Here is a 20951-nt window from a genome sequence, read left to right as displayed (position 1 = left end):
ATTAGTATTCCCAAGAGACAATTACTGTTTCAGTGAGAACAAAGCAGTCTTATTAGAGACACGAAAATACCATGTATCTGTTTGCCAAATATACCACTAAGCTGTACACAAAAGAGCTGAATACTTATTAATAGCAGCAGAAGGATTGAATGCTAAGTATGGTTATTGATGTGAAATCAAAAAAATGTAAGTGGCTAGTATGAACACAATTATATGAAATTTATTTTTTAAATCCATCAGAGTTGATCTAACTGGTTTTACTGAAGGATAATGCAGGAGAGTGGCTAATCAGCAAAGACTTGAAAAATAGTGAAGTTAAAAATAATGCTTTGCTGGCTTAAATATCTATTCCTTTTTTTCTTTTTTTTTTTTTGTTTGTTTCTTTAGGAGTTTCACTTTCAATATCACATTCAAGAATGTCACAAAGTGGCAAAACTCCTGTAGTTTGACTCTTATCACAGTTTTTTTACTAGTTTTATTAATAGCAAGATTACCCAGCAATGAGTCAACTCTACATTCAGGATCATTATCAATGATGCAACAGATAAACCACAATGTTAGATGCCAATAAGTCATTAATATATACATGTAAATATCCAAACAGTCTTCTATGCACAATCACAACATTTTCTAATGTTAATACTCATGGTGCTGTGTGCACTTTTCATAGAACCCTAGAATGGCTGGGGTCAGGAGGTCCATTAAATATTGTCTAGTTCCAATTCCACAGCCATGGGTAAGGGTGCCACCCATTGGACCAGGCTGCTCAAAGCCAAATCCAACCTGGCCTTAAACTCTTCCAGATATGGCGAATCCACAACTTCAGACAACTTATTCTAGTGCCTCACAACTCTCATAATGAAGAACCCCTTTTCTCTTACTAATTCATTATTTTGGACCACTTGTGTCTTATTTATTTATTTTAAGGAACTAAAGTAATTTTATGGCTTTAGCAATCGTTTTTGAATGAATATATATCTATTTTTTCTTTTCCCTGCCTTTTTACCTAGGCGCTAAACACCATTAAAAATCAGAATTTGTTTTCCACAGAACATTTTGTGTAAAAAGACGATGTTTTGAATACACAAATGGAAATTCTGGAAAAGTTTGGAAAGGCAAAAAAGAGCATGTATTTAGATATGAAACATTTAGGTTATTCCCCAAGTTTGTCATAGAGTCAAGTTTTGAATCTTACTAGAATGCCTAGTTTCTCATCAATATGCATATCCTGAAACTACAAATTAAAAATCCCAACTCTCCAGAAGTTGGATGTGAAACTAGGCTGGTTTCTAATGAAAAATATTGCCTTTAGGTTCTCTAAATAATAGTTCCCAAATGCTTTCTTAGAACATCCTAGTTTCTCTAAATCAGATTGTTTTGTTTTTTTTTTAATCACAAAACAGCTCTGCTGGCCGAGCATGCATAGTCAGCGTGGCCAAAAGAAGGCTGGCTTTCCCTTTTTCTAGCTTTCCTTTCCCTGTATTTAGCATTGTCTCTCCCCCAGCTTTTTCATCTGGAGGGTAGAGTACTTTGGCTTTTTTATTTCTTTGTTCAGTTTTGTGCATTTTATGGGTTGGTACTCCCTTTTTATGGGTTGGTGCATGTGGAGTCTCTAAAAGGAGGATGAGATTATTCTTCCTCCTCCTCGTGATTTCTCAGGCTCTCAGATTCAACTATTGGCTTCCAGCTCCATGGTGTGCCTCTTGCATGGTCTTCTACCTGCTATGCTTTGTAGCCTCTGATCCATCTTTGGGAAGAAAATGACCTGTTCAGGGAAACAAGTTTTCAAACAGCCAAACCTGCATGGTAATGAAAACAGAAACTTCCTAGGAATTAGAAAGGGCAGTGCAGAGCTTGCTGCAGCTCTGAAGATCGCTCTCCTGGCTCAAAGCAAGTCCAGAAGTGAGGGCCTGTGTACAAGTTGCTATGAGCAGGGGAGAAATTGCAGGAAAAAGCTTTTTTCATCTGTGTTCTGTCCTTCTTGGTCAATTTGAAGTTTTTCTATTAAAAAGAAAAAGGATAAAACAGCCCAAAACCTTAGTCTCTTCTTTATGCTAAAGACAGAAATTCTATTTTAGTTTTAAAATCTTCTGGTTTGTATGTGTCAAAGCTGTGGCCAGCTCAGGTCCTATTACACCATTGATCTGTGCAAGCTCACCACCTCATTTTTCTTTGGCCACATTTGCAGGTATTGTTCCTGAGGCTTGCCAACCAAAACTATGTTCCTGTTTTGCCATTTTCTCTCATAGGATAATTTAAAATCTGTTGTTCTTATCTTTCCAGAATGCTCAGGTTTTTCACTGAGTGATGTGTATCTCATATAGTACAATCTATTCTTATTTAGTCTGAATTACATCTCTATTTCTCTGTTCATTTCTGTTCAAAATGTTGCTGTTAAAATTAGCTCCCTGAGTGCTTTTTATAGTCTGCATCTTGAATTTCTCCACTGGTTCTTTCCTCTATCTGCAAAGAAGACAATAAAAGTAAAAAAGCAGAATATTTTAAGAGATTTATGGGTTTATATATGAAAGAGATAGTTAATTCAGCATCCAGATTTGTTTCAGTTAGGGAGGGAATGGATGGATGAGTAAAAAAGCTAATTAGCAATGAATGGCAAATTACTAAATAGGAAGTTTTTTCAGGTTCTTCAGATATTTTTTTCCTCACGGTCTTGATGAAAAAGTTGTCTGAAATTATGATATCTAAGTAATTTTTTCTTTTTTTTTTTTATGTATATACATTTTTAGGTCCGAACATGGATTCTTACAGTGGGTTACACAACTGCATTTGGAGCAATGTTTGCAAAAACGTGGAGAGTCCATGCAATTTTCAAAAACGTAAAAATGAAGAAAAAGGTAAGGGGAAATAGACTCTATTTTTGTTGCCCTACTAATACAATTTTCTAATTGTTTTCATATCTTTCCTGGATGGCCACAGCCATGCTGACTGTTCATGTGTCACATCCAAAGATCCTGAATAATTTGACATTAAGGCTTTTTGGTTTCTTGTTTAGTCTCTCAGAGTTGGAGTCACGCATCAGCCCTCCAGTCTTTATAACAAAAGGTGGACAGTGGAGTTGGCTGTAAAATGTCAAAGTGAATTTGGATCTCTGCTTCCTCTTAGTATGTTGCTTCAGCATCCAGAAGTCTCCTTCTGGTAGATTTGTTTTATTAAATGTTTTCTGATTATATCTATCTAAGACATGGGTATTACCTGAGGATTTCTCATGGATTGGTAGGAGGAGGCAAGAGAAAGTGCTGCTTATAGCTGCTTATAGCTTCCTTTCTAACTACTATTGAAATTGCATAAGTTTACTCTAAGACTGGTCAGAATTGAACCAGTTGTCTCTGTCATTTTTGGTACAGCACATTTTCTGTAAAGGATTAGGCTCAGTTAAGGAGTAGTGCAGCTCTTCATGATATTTTTCCCATTAAGCTTCTCTTCATCCATGAAGTACTTTTTATGAGATGATTTTATTAAAAAATTGGAAAAACACTGAGTAGAAAACATTTTGCTGGTAAAAACATTAAGAGAAATGTTCCTGAAACAGAAAAACAAAATTAATATTTTTATAGAATGAGCAGAAAAGCCAAGTGCAGTTCCTATGTGCATCTGAACAGTTTTACTCTAATAAAGAGTTATATATAACTAAATTAAGTAGAAGGATGTTCTAAAACCTTGTCAGATTAGTCTTTCTTTTTTTTCTATGGTGGTCATAAAAGATCTCTGTTGTTAATTTTTATTTTGCTACCACTATGTTATTTTTCCACAGTTGCAATATGTAGGGAGTCGGTCACAATAGAATACATCATTCCCTTAGAAGGAATGGACTTTAGATAGACAGGGAGAGAGTTAAGTCAGTTTCTAAGAAGATTTATGTCTGGGGTTATTAAGGAATTACATGCTGTGTCTGGAACTGGATCTATTACTCTGGCACCACAACACATCCACTTAGCACTTCCCCCTCCTATTCAGTCGTGTCAGGTATGCTCCACTTCATTATCATCCATTGTAAAAAATAAAGATGAATAAATATATTAATATTTCAAAAGATGAATATTTAAAATAATAATAATGATATTTTAAAAATATTAATAAATATCTTAAAACTAACTAAAATTTAAAAAATTATATGCCAAAACCAGGATACTCTGGGTGGAGTGAAACAGAACCTCCCTTTTTGCGCATGTGCAAAGAGCCCACTGTAACATACCATTTTATAACAACAGAGTCTTGTATATATTTTTTTCCTTTTTTTTCAAGGTTCTTACACTTCCTATGTTAAACACTTCCTTCTTTTAACAAAGATGAGCCAGGATTTTACCTCCCTGAGAAATGAAATTTTACATTGCAAATATTTTTTTACCTATTTGTACAAATCTTTTGGAATTAGTGAAATCACATAAGACAATGCAGTCTAATATATCAAAGCATTTACTTCATGACTTTTATTATCCTCAAAATTTTATAATTTCTCCAACACATACTATTTCAGATAGGAGTGAACACATACTGCAATGGACTGTCACTGAGCTTTTGCTTCTTTTATTAAACATTACATTTTAGATCTGCAAGTTGCTGCTCAATATTAAATTTCACTGTCTGTTAATTAAACATAATCCTCAAATTCTTTATTACCCCTGTCCTTCAAGGGGCTCCTCACCAACTGCAAATTGCAATTGATTATGCATAGCTGGATATTAAAATTATTTAAGATCAGTTAAAAAGATACTGGCAAGCATAAGGGAGATAAACTCTCAGACATCTGGATGATGACCAATGAGCTGCTTTGCTCTGAGTGATACTGGAAGCATCAAGGCTATTAGGCTACCTTCCTCAGTATTCTGGAATTAAGTCAATAACACATTTTGTTCTGTAAACTTTAAAGAATTCTTTATTTAGATATCTCACTCCAAATCACAAGTATGAATCATGAAGTACAAGAGTTTTCTTTATGTAGAACAAATCAGCTATCCAGATAAGTGTTTACTAGTCATATATTTTTTGTCTTTGATTTGCAAGGATAGATAGAAGTGTTTTTAGGAGTCAACTGAAAAACATGGCATTCTTTACTTATGTCTTGCAAGAATGACATTTCCATTTTCTGCAGATGTAGTTTACAGCCAAAGTATTTTCTTTCTATGGATGCACAGAAAGTAGAAATTTTTGCAAACAATATCTAAACTGACAAATGCGCAAAGGTAGTGCCACATGAGTAAAGCACATTAATGTTTTCTGAGTTATTTGTGCCATGACAGAGCAGACTGGCATTGCAATCAGAGAAGTACAAAGTTCCAAAATTATTTAAGTAGTGTGGATCTTATTCATTTGTGATCACTTCAGTTACCACCTGTATATAAGTATGACAGTAAAATCTGTGTGACCTTTAGGCATACCACCTTTGCCTGTCATCCTCAATATTTTCATGAGGAAAATATTTGCCAACAGTGAAATTTCTTCACAGGGTGAAAGAATCTTTGTGGGGCTGTTGAAAATTCTAGATAATTCGTTTCTTGAAAGTGGGTGTTAAGTAAAGGAGAGAATATGATGAGTAAATCTGTTTATCTTCATCAGATAGGGCAAGCTTCTGTGCATTTATTGTACACGTCCATGTACAACATGGCTTTTTGAAGGGATTAGTGGATATCTGTCTCAGTGTGAGGAAATACACAGAATTTAAAATAATAATAATAATACACTCCATATTACTGCAGTGGAAAGTGAAACTTAATGAGTTAGAATGTCTTGAATTAGTTGAAGGTTCTCGTTAACAGCTGTTTATAAAGCTTTCAAAAGTCTATTTTATTTTCACCCTTTTATATGTCCAGTCTTCTGTTAAAATTAATAAACAATAAAATTCAGAATATACTCATTCTGTTATCAGCCTACTAAGGATAAATTTTACAAAATTCCCAGAGCTCTGTAACCATCTTTGATCTTGCTAGGGCTCAAAGGAAGCAAATTAAAAATGCATTAGTTTTAGCTGCAAACAGAGGGGTGCAAGGGGATCAATTTTTGTCAAATGGAAATGACAAAATCAGTAGGGGGAAATAAATTATTTTTGAGTTTTGAAGAGGTTAGCGGAGATAATGGAAAGTGAAATAGAATTAGTATTAAAAATAGCTGTAACAGTTATAATTGAGATGCAGTTCTGGTTTTCATACATCTCCTTGCTGTTGTTTTGGGCTGCAGAATGTCTTCTGCTCAGAGAGAGGTGAGGACTGGTTTTCTGTTTCTCTTGGCAGCAGGAGGGCTGGCAGTGGATAAGAGGAGAGAGAGGAGAATATCCATGGCAGGAGAGCATGTGGTGTCCTGGGGAAGCTTTAGCTAGCTGAACCATTTACAGAACAAACCCTTCTGGAACATTTAGAGGGATGAGAAGCTGTCTATTTTGGTGGGAACTGCACTGTCTTGGGTTTTTGGGGGTGTTAAACACTCCTGCACAGTGACTGCTCCTGCACAACTCCTGAATGCCAAATAAAGCCCATGCACTTCTGATAAATACCAGAATAGACAGAAATTCAAAGCAGTGATGTTTAAAGCCTCCATAAATTTTATAAATTCTGTTCCTACAAAGACAAGCATTTGGCCATTTGTAGATGGCTACACTAAAGCATGAAGATGATCAAGGTCACAGTGTTGCCTTGCTGCTTTTGTTGTATTTGAAAATACAGTACATCTCAGTTGATGCTGCCATGATAAGCTTGTCTTACCCATAACAGATTACACTCTGGCTTTGTCTATTTGGACTTAATTCTTCAACTGTGGCATCAGAGAAGGGATGTTTTATCTGCAATTTTCACTGAAAATATTATAATTGTACTCAGTTATTACTACTGCTGTAGATTTCTGGTGGCATATGTCTTTATGTTGACAAAGTTGTTACAGGATAAATACAGAATATAATGACAAAAGGGATGTAGAGCAGCTTCTTTTCTTGAGGCCTGTGCTGCTATAGTTTTACCAACATGATTCTACTCCTTCACATAAGCTTTTCTCTGCATTGGTAATATCAAAGGGAAAGAAATCTACAAATAATCAGAACAGACAAAAATGACTTATCAGTCTAACCTGACTCAGCTATGCCTGTCAGGCTGCCATCTGGCAAACTTATTGTCATCCATTTGGCCTGCTAGGTCCTTGTAAGAGTATTGGAGAGAGCTGAGGTCTTCATGCCTTGCAAAGATGGGTGGGAGATTGCACAGATTATGTTTTTGACAGTAGGATGGGGAAGGGAGGCTGGCAGTGCAAGGGAACTTCAGGGCCAAGAGACTGGGAGCAGGAGAGAGACTGAAGGAGAAATCAGGTTTCCTGCCAATTACTTCAAGAGAGAAGCTTGTCCAGAAGAACAAAAAAAAAAAAAAAAGGAAAATCTTGGGATTATATACTGGGAGAAGACACTGAAGAGGGAGACTGAATTTGGATTAAAATTTCCTTGGAAACTAAATTTCAAAGACAGCAAAGGCAAGAAGGTCTGTAAGAAGTGATCAAGAAAGCTGAGCATGATGGAATGCAGAGCCTGATTATGGTATTTAAGTGGAAAACTCTGTAATTGAAGGACTAGGTCTGATTTAAATTAGATTGAGATTGAAATTTAGAGGCAGAATGGGATGCCTGAAAAGTAGGAATGTAGTCTAGGAAAGGAAAGCAGGAATGAGAATGGAGAAGGATGAAAACTTGAAATTAGGACTGGCCAAAATTATTTCACAAGATGTGTAGGCAGAGGAGAAAATCTGAACGCAGGATTTTGGAATTTTACTGTTCTTCTTTCTATTACTGTGTATCCATAAAACCTACAGGTAAAATATGTGCCTTGTTTTCCTGTTATGCAGTTGTACAGATCCTGATACCTTCTAGTGACTCTTTTAGCCTCAAGCTGATGAGGTGTGCAAAGATGTAAAGGCTCCTCTTGCTGATGCATGCAGCTCTCTCTATAATTGAATCCTCTTTCCATTTTCTCTATGAAGAATGGGCTCATGAAAACGTTAAAAATTTTATGTTGTGGCTGAAAAGTCAATAATTGAAAAACTACAGCTTGCTAGGATCTCTACAATGTACATTTCTTCCCCTATGTGGATTATTAGGACACCAGTGAAGCCTTGGTTTCCTACAGAATGCCACTGTCATGGAGCAAATGTAGTGAGTCTGCTCTGGGCATGCAATAGGACTGTGCAGTAAAAGGGAGAGTTTAATGTTACCATCTTTTTCACTTAAACCAGAAAATATGCATAATGAAAAAGGCAGTAGGAGTTTTGAGAAAGGTGGTCTCATGTATAAGACAGTTAAGTGCCAAATGAAGAAAAATAACTACTTTCCAGAATTATTTGTTGTGCTGTAGGAATCTCTCTGAGCAAATTTTTCAGTAATTATTCTTTTGTTTCTTTCTTTCTGAGAAGCAAATGTATTACCTGAGTGAAGCAGTGCAGGAATTCTCAGACATTTTAGCTTGTTGCCTTCACACTCCATTTTTTAACAAATCTGCCACCCCACCTGAATAACTTGTACATTTAATGGTTCAAAAACAGGTGTATAGAAAGCTGGCAGGGGTAAGAAACCATCCAGGCTCTTTCTGGGGATCAGGGCGCATGGGCTGCTCTGAGCAGTGCCCAATCCTCATCTCCCAGGTCGGGGTGGGCACAGCTGGCTGTGTGCTCCTACCCTGCATGGTGCCAGCTGCAGGGAGGCTGCCAGGTCCTGTGATTGCACAGTGTCTGTCCCTGGGGAGGAAAAATAGAGGGGAGAAAGCAGCTGGAGGCTGCACAGTTATGGGTTCATGTGCCTCTGCCTTCTCTTCTCAGCTTGTGTCTGTTGATTGCTATCCCCATCCCTCACTTGAAAACCTCTGTGAGGAAGTTTATAGAATGAATGTCATCTCTGGCTATAAACTTTCATGTAAGTTTTTCAAGCCACTTATGGAATTTAGAATTTATTACAATCTATGTTTTTCCTCACTAAAATCCTGAAGAGGTTTAAAAAAAAAGTCACCCATTATCTTAATCTTTTAAAAATAGATGAAGCAAAGGTCTCTAGATTTTGTTGACCTAGGGTTTAGGTCAGAACCTCATAGGCCACATCTCATTTATTCAATTAAATCCTATGTAGACGTAGTCTTGAATTAGCATAAATGTAGTTTGTGTTATCTAATCAGTTCCTTCCATAAATTCTGTTATAAAATATTTTCCAGGTCAGTTTTCAGGCTGTAAATGTTTATTTTTTTCCAGGATTTTTTAAAAAAATCTTAGTAGAGCTTTCTGTGTGTATAACAAGAAGTTATATGATGGATTTCCCCTAGGATACACTTGTATTCTACTAAATATATGTGAGAGATTGTAAGTCTGGAGAGGAGATGTGTCAAGATCCAGAAATTTGCTTTGGGTAACCATACCAACAGTACAACAATCTATTAGGGACCATCTGCTGAAAATGAACCAGCATATGGATACCTAAAGAAATGTTCAGTGTTATTGTTCAGTCTTTGAGAATAAGAAAGACAGTTGGAAATTTGCTTATGTTTAGGATTTTTTTTCATTATGAATATTTACCACTGGACCAAGTAATCTCTGATACTTACAGGGCAGTGTAAATTATTCAGGTAGGGCTTATGGTTTATCAATAAACAGATACAGTATTTCCTTAAGTGATATAAGTGGAAACTAAATTATTTTGATTTTTTTTCCCCAAATAGCTGCTACTATAAATTTTAAGTCCAAAGCTTTAAAAATAGTCAGTGTAATCTTAGAATCCAAACTTAGATGTAAACTAAGCATCCTGGTTTTCGTAAGAGCTGAACAGCCAAAATGTCAACCAAGGAATAACAGGAATCATATTTCAAAAATTGACATTTATATAAATATGGAATGTGGAGTTAAAATTCAAGCTCATGTCACAGAAAGAAGCTGAGCTAATGAACTGTACATCTAGGAGAAAAATCTGCTTTTGAAGTAATTTATGTATGGAAATTTCTGCATGATACAGCTTGATAAGGGTAAACCTCAGTAGTGACAAAAACAGCGAAAACTCTATGTGGAGTGTAAGTGCTCATAAATGGTGCTACAACCATAATTTCTATGTATTATGAGACTATTGGATGACAGAGAAATAAAGAACATGTTGCTATACAGTATGAGGCAATTTATTCCTGAATAGCTTGAAATTGGATTGTAAATGTAATCAAGTGCATTGATGTTCCCAGCTATTTGGTAATGATGAAGTATGCTTTCCCAGAGAATTTTTCATTAAGGAAAATATTAAAGTCTAGGTACTTTAATGTAATATCAAACAAAATCAGAATATTTCTTTCTGAACATTTAAATCTTTCATGCACCTTTTTTTTTTCCTGAAGGTTTGGGTTCTTTTCAACTCCAAAGATGGGAATTCACACCTCTCATAGAAAGTCCTTTACATTTCTGTTCTTGAGCTCAACAAGTGCATTTCTCTCAAAGGTGAATTTGACCTGCTGTGTTGGTGGGATATGCAGGTTTCTCAAGGCAGCACATCTTGCTTTGCTTATGGTTGTGAGCAGAAGTTTACACAATGTTGAAGCTTTTTTCTAAGACTGTTCTCCAGAACACCAGCAAGAATGGTTGGTTCTAATGCTGTCAAGTTGGATTTCTTAGTGCCATTATTAGACTAACATGTTTTTTATTTTTGTCCTTTCAATATAGTTTTGTGAAAAATAGTCATTTTTCAACATAGATTTATATTGAAAAACAAATTATGTGCTCGTTATGGTTGGATTACCAATGTTAGTAAAAAAATCACGTCTGCAATTCTCTAGTGCATTGTAGTCCAAACTGAGGCTCAGGCTTTCAAAAACAGGACTTTTATCACTTTTTTTAACCCATCACTTAATCTCTCTCCATCTCTAACCTCTGAAAAGTTTCTATCTTCTGCTTTCCCTAGGGAGCATCTCCACTAGGATAGTCCTACTTTTTTTTTTTTTTAATTTGAGTTGGAAAAGAGGAAAGCTGTCTTCCAATCGATTTCTTCTCCTGGCAGCAGGGCATACAGTCAACACATCCACATTTGCAATAGCATTAATGGGAGAGTGAGTCTGCCCAATGATGTAATTATCCTAAACAGGAGTCACCAAGGAAGACACATTTTAGAAATATGTGCTTTAGCAGGCCAGTGACTGTAGCTATTTAATTCTCAAAGGCAAACTTTTCAATCATATCCAATTGTCCATTACTGCCAGGAGTACCATGCCCTCCACTATCCTGAAAGGTAGGCACCAAGTTCCTAGACTACAGGTGTCACAGTAGATCCTCACTGGAAACAGACAGAAATGTTGGTTTTTTGGTTTGGTTTTTTTTTAAATTTATAAGTAGATACACAAGTCTTCTATCAAATCAGTCAAAATACCTCTAAGATAATAGAACTTAGCTTTTTACTCTCTGTGACTTACTGGTCAAAATCCTTAATACTACAACACGTTTTTTAAAACATTAGCATTCACTCATTAAAACGAATGTAATTGCAGCTTGAGGCATCGCCAATACTAATCACACAATCTATTATAGGAAGTACTCATAATAGCTGTTGAAAAAAACATTGTGGAGTTACTGGGAACAATGCATAATGTGTTTTCAATAGTCCTTTTTTCTCATTCCATTACACAATAGAAATTAAGAATGTATTACAGTATAGTTCACTAAAAAATTAATGGCTTTAATAACTCTAAGATAGAATCTCCCTCAGCCCACGTAGGGTAAAGTTCACCCACCCACCACTGACTTTGCATCTCCAACCTCCTGGCACATTCCCACTTGTGCCAACCCACTTAATGGAGGGGAGCAAGCCCAAGGTGTCCCTGAACCGTACTGAGAGAAATGAAAGGTTGGTTTGTGCAGCGGAGGGAGTATCCTGAAGGCAAGTGCACGAGCAGTTTTATGGTCCCTTTTGCAAGCTCACAGACTTTGCAATTTTTTTCCCTACAAACTCTATTTTCTTTCTTTCCCCTCCAGTTCAGAGGGGGGACACTGATCAGCAGGATTTCTGTAAGTATCAGGGAGAAGAATATTTGGTTTCAGATTTCTGAGGGCTTTTGTAATTGATGTCAGCGATATTCATTTAACTGTATAAGGTCTAGGAAGCTTCACAGAGCGATCCTTTAAAGAGAGTTTCTCTCTACAGATTCCATCCCAGGAGTCTGGGGAAGAGACAACTAAAAAAAAAGTCAATTAATAACTTTAAGTGTTTATCCAGCTAGTGCCAGAAGGCAAGGAACTACTCTGTCAGCTAGACTAGACAGGGTTGATCTACACAAGAGAAACCAGAATTTCCTTCTTAAGAGCCTTCCTTTTAAATGGAAAAGAAAAAAAAGTATATTCATTTCAAAACGTATAAATAAATGCAAAAGCACTTCCAGCCTATGTTTCTATGAATTAATTAAAAACCCAACAAACAAACAAACTGCAAAGATTTAACTAATACAGCTTTAAATTTAAAGAGATTGTTCTGACAAATGGAGGTGATCTGGTAATAAGGAAACTAACTTTGAAGAAAAGAGTAAATTAACTCTTCAGTCATGCTGGAAAGCTGTCTGAGGAAATCAGAGAGTACAAAACTAATGTTGCATCCTGGAGATGTAAGTTTTCATATGTCAGACACTTTCTCCGTGGTTTAGAATGGAGTTCAGCTTTAAGGTCTATGTCATGAACATTTGCAGGCTCGGTTTCTGGTAAGACAAGAAATAATACAAAGCTTTCCCCAGCTGTAACTATAAAAAACAAACCTCATGTTTAGTTACTGTTGATTGCCAAATTTCCAGGTGATCCCACAAACTAGTGGATGATAGGGTCATCCAGGACACAATGGATATGCTTTAGAAAGCAGATGAAAAAAGCCCAACAAAAGGTTTATGCAATAATAAACAAATGGACCGCTGAAGTGGCAGGTGGTACAGCCTGTGATAGTTCTAGAAAATCCCCAAGAGTTTCCATGAGCAGAAACTTTATCCCTTTAGGCAGATTTTATATCTCCTGTGATCAGACGGCAAAGTCTGTGGAGAGTAAGGACTTTGATTTGCCTTCATGGCCTTGAGTTTTCAGAGTAATTTTGATTTGCCCATAGAGTGATGTTGAGAAGAAAATGGCCTACCAGTTTTTGTTCCGAGTGAATTTATTTTGAGGACAGATTGCTCCATATCCAGATATATAGTCCCGACTGGTGGCAATGGCATTTATAACAGTGTTCAGATCTGCCAGGATGAGACAGATTCACCTATCCAATCACAGATGGTAGAAAATATGACTCACAGATGCTGCTGTGTGAGAGCTTGGCTTCAGCAAGGATTCAGGAGCACTTGCATAAATGGATTTTATTAGCTACCATGTATTTCTCCAAAGGCTGATTTACTGTTTGCTAGAAGGAAAATGAAAAGAGAAATAATGAGAACCTTCCTCTTAAAGAAAAATTACATTTTTGATTGTGAGGAGTCTCACTAGCTCATTACTTTCTTTTGTCAGACAGAGAATTTGTTGGATTTGCAAGATCTGAGTCAAGACTCCTTCAGTGCATCTGGTGATTCCCGAGGAGTGAATGTACTGAACTGAAGGAGTTCTAGTGGGTGGGAGTGATGGCTGGGAAAGCTGGCCTTCCTGAGGGTGGAAGGGGAGAGCAGCAAGCCTTTTAGAAGTGCTGTTAGTGATATACCTGTGGCATTTCTCAGGGCAAATCTCTTTTAGGACAGCCTGCTAATAACTGGCAGAAGTGAAAAATAATTGAACCTCGGTGTTTTGTTCTGAAAGCTAGCACTCCTGTGCAGAGTTCTGCTTCAGGGCTGTATTCCAGCAGTGGTTTTGGCAAGGACAGAGCAGCGCTGTGATGGGTGTGGGAGGCAGCCCCAGGTGCCCAGCATTCAGCCCTCCCAGCCTGCAGCAGCACCAGCACCACTGTGTTTTGCAGAGCTCCTCACGATGGTGTAGGTCACTCAGGTTATCTTGTGGGCTTTCTTTTGCTTGCCTTCCTCCTGGCTGTCTGGCAGAAGGAAGGGATGAATAATACCTGCTGCCAGTGACAGCTGCTGTTATACAACTCCCCTTCTGTCCAGAAAAGGGCAGAGTAATGCAGGAAAAACTACTCCTAGAGGTATCCAAGGAAGAGCTCAACTGTTTGCTCTATCTCTACTCTTATATTTTTCTAATAACTACCTGTCCAAAAAAAGGTTACCAAACTAAAATACTGATCTGCTAGTGCAAGGTCAGGTACAAATGAAAGATGTACAAGAGCCAGGAGAAGTGATGTGATAACATTAGCAATGTGATCAGGAATAGGAAGTTATTTATTTTGATTCGGTGAGTGGATTATCAGTATTACTACTTTTAATAATATCCTTTCACTCTTTTCCTTCTGGCATTGCTGTACCAGATTGATTAATATTACCAGGGGTTCGCAAATCTGAATTCAATGCAACCTTACTTTCAATATGAAGATAGTTCATAAAAATATGGAGGACATTGGGCTGCTTACGTATCCTAGGTAAAATGTGCACTATTTCCATTTGAAAGATAAGATATTTTGAGTGGTTTTTTTCAAGGAACCTTTTAGGCTTAGAAGAGCAGAGGGAGACATTTCTGGCAAGATGCTTTCACATAGCTTTTAGTTTGTCAAACGTATATTTTAGCTGGAGTTAATTGTCTTCACCTCCTCTTGGGGGGCAGGGAGTGAGGAAGGGAGGGACATGTTTCAGAACACTAATTTCTCTGACCCTAAATCTTTCCCAGGATAGGTGGGATGAATTGTCTTTTAAAGGCTTTTGTCCCTGCCCACTGTCTACTGAGAAAGGCTAAACATGTAATAATTCAACAGCCAGCTTCAGTAAAATAGCCTACATCAGTTAAAAAGGAAGACCAACTAAAATATGCCAATACAATAAATTCCATAGCCATTTAAGAGGGAGGAAAAGAAATTTGAGTTCAGGTGTCAACATTTCATCTAAATCCAATTCTCTATGACTCCCCATTGTTTTCTCTTCCATGTCTCTGCTCATACTGGGAGCAGTACTAGGTATGTTTCACTCAAGGTCTGTTTGCAGGCATTACGAAAGAGATTAAAAAACACATGGGCTTTTTTAACAAAAGCTAACCTGTTCCTTTTCAGCTCTGATTGCCACTTGATAAACAGCTAAAAGGTCAGACATAGTTCTGTTTTCCCAAAGAAGACCAGGGACCAAGCTGTGTCTGAGAATCTTTGCTTAATACCTGCTTTCATTTTAGCTTTATGAAGAAACACATTTCAACAGTCTTCCTCCCCCTGCACAGCACACCAAGGCACCTTTTCCTTGCAAAGTTCTCCTTGCCAAATCACCCAGCAGCATGACACATGACCATGAAAGCTGCACCCTCCCCTTTCACCTGCCCTCTCCAGACGAGCCCGTGCTGTCTCAGAATTCTGAGATGGGTGTGCTGCTTCCTTGCTGCTGCAAACATGGGGAAAGCATCACCTTCCAGTGCTCTATGGCTGTGGTAGCTTCATGGATTTACATAACTGGTCTCAGGAAATGAAAATATTGTATCGAGTCCTTCAGCTCATTTTGATTTCTAGCTTTTATTTTACTCTTAGTTTATTCCAAATTATCTATAGAATAAACTAGCAGATTAACAAAAAGTGGTGCACAATGTTGCCGAAACATCTTTCAAAATAGAAAAGATATCACACCAAGCAATAGGAAAACCAGACTTCCTAAAGTTCTTTATACATTATTTCAAATTTTTGTCATTTTCATCATTTCCTTCAGCTTGATAAGAATGTAATGCAAATACAATTTATTCTACGCAGGAATACTAACCTTGCCTCTATTAAGATTAGCTGACACTTCTGGCTTTTTAATGCATTTTTGAAATCCTAATAATTTCATCAAATTGAACTGAAATAATCACAACTTTCTTAAGCTTCTCAGGCTTAATATTTTTGAATATTTCATTTGGATTAAGTCAACTGTTTCCCAGAATGGAAACTTGGAAAAAAAAGATGTGTATTTGTCCATGTTAAAGCAATTTGGCAGTACCTTTTGACTATTGGAGGTGTGTTCTTAATAATAGAGGTAGATATTAATTAAGAAACCATGACCATGGACTCAAGAACACTGAAATAAAATTAATTTAGGCCTGATATTTCAACATGATTACAACTTTGCAACTGAAATAATGCAATTGCAGTATATTTTTTCTGTGTTGCTATGTGTACAACAGTAGAAATTACATAGGGATTGCATGGCATTATAAAAGACTCTAATACATGGTTGGATTTTTATTTTTATCAGCATCTCTTGTTTTTCTGTTTGGAACCTAAACCCCAAGCAAAATTAAAAGCATGTTTTACACTAGATGTGCATTAAAGCCTCTGACCTTTGTAATATAGAAAAAATGCATCATTTCTTCCTGCTCCCTGGGTAACAGAGGCAAATATTAAACACATAGACACAAAAAACCCTCCAAAATAAACTTTTGATGGCTTCTGCATTTTCCACATCCAAGAAGGTTATGAAAGAGTGAGCACTAAATCTTAGTGAAAACTACCTCAATACCTTCTACTCTGAGAGGCAGATGAACATTTTTCCACATTTGCATGTATAAACACAGTAGTGGCTCCCTAGAATATATTTTTCTAATTTTCCAGGCGTTAATATTAAACCTGGATTTCAATATAAATGTTGGACAGTCTACCCAAAGTCTTTTTAGAAGTGGGAAAGCACTTCAGATACTTCTAATAACCATGAAATGAACTAAAATAATTTGTCTTGCTTTCATCTATCTATATTTCTTTTCTTTGTTCATTGTTAAAAATCTTTACTACTAGCAACCTGTGTCTTTCTCCCTGTATAGGAATAAAGCTGTATAGGGTCTATCTGTGGCTCATGGGAATCTCCCTACTTCTTTTTTCTCTTCTTTTTTTTTTTGTCTCTCCAGATCATTAAAGACCAGAAGCTACTGGGGATAGTTGGAGGGATGCTACTGATTGATCTTTGCATCCTGATTTGCTGGCAGGTTGTGGATCCTTTGAGGAGGACAGTGGAAAAGTATAACATGGAGGTATGTCCTCAAGCCCAAGTAATACTAATGGTTGCATATCAGTATCTACAGCTTTCCAGAAGATTAAGCTAAAGATGCATCAGGTAAAATGAAAGCAAGTCAAGGTGTGTATTTTAGGGCAGGAAGGGTTCTGTTTTTCAAAACCAAACAGAGAAGAAACAACTGCAGCCAAAAGAAATTGTGTATATAGTTGCAGGTGCCACATTTCTGTCACTTGTGAGACATTTTATTTGTGAGGCTTGTAAACAAGGAGAGTCCTCTGCTAAAGCTCTCTATTAGAGTCTGTTGCAATAAATAATAGATTATCAGAACCCATTAGTGAATTTCAGTAAGAGCTCATTCAAGATAAGTGCAGGAGAGGTCACTGCTTAGACTGCATTCTTTGTGGAGATGGTCAGGAATTATGTTACCTACTGCTATATTTATTTGCAGTAATTTTATGTGCATGCACCCATACTGATTATTCTTCTCTTAATGGTATTCCCAGAAAGGTCACACAAGCAATTTTGATAGGCAGGGGGTGATAGCTTAATGCCAGCTGTACACACTTTCCAACACTCTGGTTGGTTTCTAGAAGTGGAGCTGAAGTAGAGCTTTCTGGAAAAACTGGCAGCAAGAAACGTGGCAGCAACAATTTATACCCAGGAAAAAAACATCTATCTGTATGTAGATGTGCATTGTTTGAGAGTTTATTGCTTCCAACATGGAAAGTGGTGATATCTGAAAACTAGATTATATAAGGACAATCTGGAAGTGTTAGTCTCTTCTCCTGTACTTGGCAATCAGTAAGAAAAAAAAAAGTTGTTTTCTCTTCTGATGTTAACATTTGCAAGAAAATATATACCATTTCACTCCACTGCTTTTACTTTGTTTTTACTTTGCAGTGTAGCTCTGGAATTTAATTAGGAGAAGATTTTACTTTTTTAGTATAATTTGTAGAAGATACCCTAGAACAATGCCTCTTTAGCTGCAAGGGATTTCTTTGAAAAAATCATTTTAGAATCTGAAAAGATTTGTCCCAGTCATTCCCTAGAGTTTGAAAGACTTCCCAGCTAATGCAGTTGTCAATAAAAAACAGAAAATGTAGCTGAAATTTGTCTGCTGGAGACACTTCTGGTCTATGTGTGTATAGCTTGAAGCCATAGCAGCTTGTTGAGAACCTTGTTTATTTCATTTTGCTCCAATTGTATTGTAAGTGATATTTCAGTTGTCAGTATTGTTAACATTTTCTCTGCTCATCTGAACCCAAACATATTATGACAAAGAGTGGCAAAATCCAATTAAAATAATCTCAGATAGAAGGAATTTTACTTTTTACTTTAGTTCAAACTAAAGATCCTGATATCTAGTCTTATTCGATTCATTTGAGTATAATGTCCATAGACAGCAGAAGAACTGTGAAGTTAAACCATAAGTAACATATATCTAAAAAACAATGTTTACTGTAGTTTTAAATGATTGCAATTTCCACCTGAACTCTTCAGTGTATATTCTTTGATCATCTAATATATAACGCTAAAAACTTTGTGTGTTCTTTCCACATTTGGGGCTTTCCAGACCATGGGGCTGCACACTGGTTACCTGAACTTTGCATAAGAACTGAAATTCTCATGGAATTATATAAGCCCATGCAAAGAGTCACTGAATGCACACATGACAATGTTTGATATTTTGATCCCTCAGCATAGAATTGACTTGAAATTACTGTTAGAGCTCTCAGCTATTACTGTAAGTTGCACAGAATATTTTTTAAGCTAATGGATTTGGGGTGGGAAGGAAATAAAAGTATCCTGCTAGCAAATGTGGTCATTAAACTATTGTATGTGCATAAAATATGTTACTATAAAAGGAGTGAGGTGAACTGCAATTTACTTTCCTGAAGCACACCTCTTTGGGTCTCAACAAATGTTGTGTAAAAGTAAATGACAATTGTCTTAGCTGCTATAATTATTATTATTATTGGTGGTGGTGGTGTTCTTGTTATGTTATTTCTTAAGTTTTAGGTTTCTAAAGTGTAACGGTTAATTCTTTAGTTGAGTTTGATGGAGCAAATATCATCTTTTCTGTGTTTGAAAAATACCTGCCACATAGTAAACACTACTGGTGGCAAGTTTCTCTTTTATTTCAGGAATATTTTGTAGTGGATATTTCTTGTCCCACTTGATTCTGTGAAATAATTTTAAAGGGATTATTTCTGTCAGTTAATGCCAATACAAGTGATAAAGATTAAACTAAATGTAGGCTCCAAAGTTAAGAATGCAATCAGTCATTGTAGCTAATGAACCATTTGAGCTCTGTTTATGAATACTCATCAGCTTCCTACGGGATAGTTCTGCATTTGGCTTCTATCGGGTGACCCTCTGTTAGTTGTGTCTTCATAAACACATGAATCAAAGGAACCAAGGCAAGAAGCCTAAAGACTGGTAATGTCCTGTGCTGTTTGCTATTATTCACAAAATAGTTCATTTTAATGAAGCAACAGCATTAAATTACCAAGAACTTTTTAAAAGAGTTCTTAAACCCAGAACTTTAAAATCCATGCTCCTTTTCTGGAATTGTTTGCAAAGTCCAAGCAATCCATGCCTTATAAGCTGAGGATAGGCAGTCTAAATCTAAAAATACAAAGGGAAGTGAAGGCATTTTTCGAGACTTTCGGGCTGTTACAGAAGACAGAAATCCTATAGAATGTTGGATCTGTCAGTTTTCAAACCAATTTCTGGCATCCTGACCCTACAGGTATGGTTTCCTTAGGAAAAACATATTTGTGGCTGCCATAAGACACCACGTTAAAAGTTTTAATGGCTGAACCATAAAGCATCCAGATCCTCCAGTCATCAGCAGGGGATGTAGTTTATGGTATATGGACAATAAAGTTGCTGGGTAAAAGAAAAGAGGTTAAAGGCCAAGGCAGGGACAATGTTAAAACTTCCTTAACTGTACGGCAATCTGCAGAGGAACCATAGCAGTGTCCCTATGTACTTTTCCTAAGAGTGCTGTAGGCTTAATTTTCACATATTGCAAAAGCATTTGATGACACAAAGAGCTTCTAATCTTCAAGCAGCAGTGTTAAAAAAAAAAAAAGAGGAATTAATCCATAATGTTACCTCTATTTATCTGTTTTCCTAATTTCCCTGCCTGTAACATTTCTCCTCTTGCTAATTTTTCAGACCAGTGGAGAGACCAATCTACTTTTTTTCCTCACTAATTTCTTCCTAGGCTGAACTAGGAATTTGCTTTTTTCCTCATGATTCACCTTTTTTGTCATAATCAGAATGATTATGCTCAGATCTGAGCCAGGTCCCTGCCAGACTGTTTCTCCCGGTCATGTGAACTGGAGTGCATCCTTCCTTCACTGTCTCACTGGCTGGGATGCCCATGAGGAACTAGGGTGCTTCTGTGGATGCTGCTGTAGAAGAGATTTGCAAGGCTCTACCATTGTTTGCTTTTTGACCTGCCTTCTTAGGAAGGTAATGTTTATGTGCTAGGGTGCTCTGTGTGATTTTTTTTCCTGCTACCTCTTTCAGCCAAATCTGACAAATTTGGGCAGATACATGTCTTAAGGACATAGGACCATGACAGACTTGCTGGAAACAGCCAGCTGTGTGGGAGAGGGTTTCTGGTGGAGTCTCCTCTATGAGAAGGGTCACAGAGTGATTTTATCCCTTTGTCCAAAACCAGATATTTTAAATCACTTGCTACAAGGGAGCTTTACTCTTAGCTGAAGAGAATCCAGCCACAAGAAAAGAACACTTAGGAAACCAGCTCCCTCTAATTTCAGTTGCTCAGCTGTGTTGGAATGAAACCACAGCAAAATACTTTAGAGAGTGCAGTCTGTGCAACAGCCATATCATAATTCAATCATATACTTAGTACAGTTGAAAGGGTCCATGTGGATACATGCACTCACACTCACCTCTT

General features: G+C 36.9%; 1 protein-coding gene across 1 annotated transcript in view; it reads left to right on the top strand.

The window, feature by feature from the left end:
- GABBR2 (gamma-aminobutyric acid type B receptor subunit 2) overlaps positions 1 to 20951 on the top strand; it is a gene marked incomplete at both ends in the record, with an annotated part of 450697 nt that overhangs the window by 307767 nt on the left and 121979 nt on the right. The window contains 2 exons of the mRNA XM_084216671.1: positions 2748 to 2855; positions 16911 to 17033. Of these exons, the coding sequence (XP_084072797.1) occupies positions 2748 to 2855; positions 16911 to 17033 (231 nt within the window). The remainder of the gene's footprint in view (positions 1 to 2747; positions 2856 to 16910; positions 17034 to 20951) is intronic.

The sequence above is a fragment of the Fringilla coelebs genome (genome assembly GCF_963513975.1).
Source record: "Fringilla coelebs genome assembly, chromosome: 1".
NCBI classification, from domain to species: domain Eukaryota; kingdom Metazoa; phylum Chordata; class Aves; order Passeriformes; family Fringillidae; genus Fringilla; species Fringilla coelebs.
The sequence above is the reverse complement of the archived record's forward strand: the minus strand, read 5'-3'. Positions and strand labels throughout refer to the sequence as shown.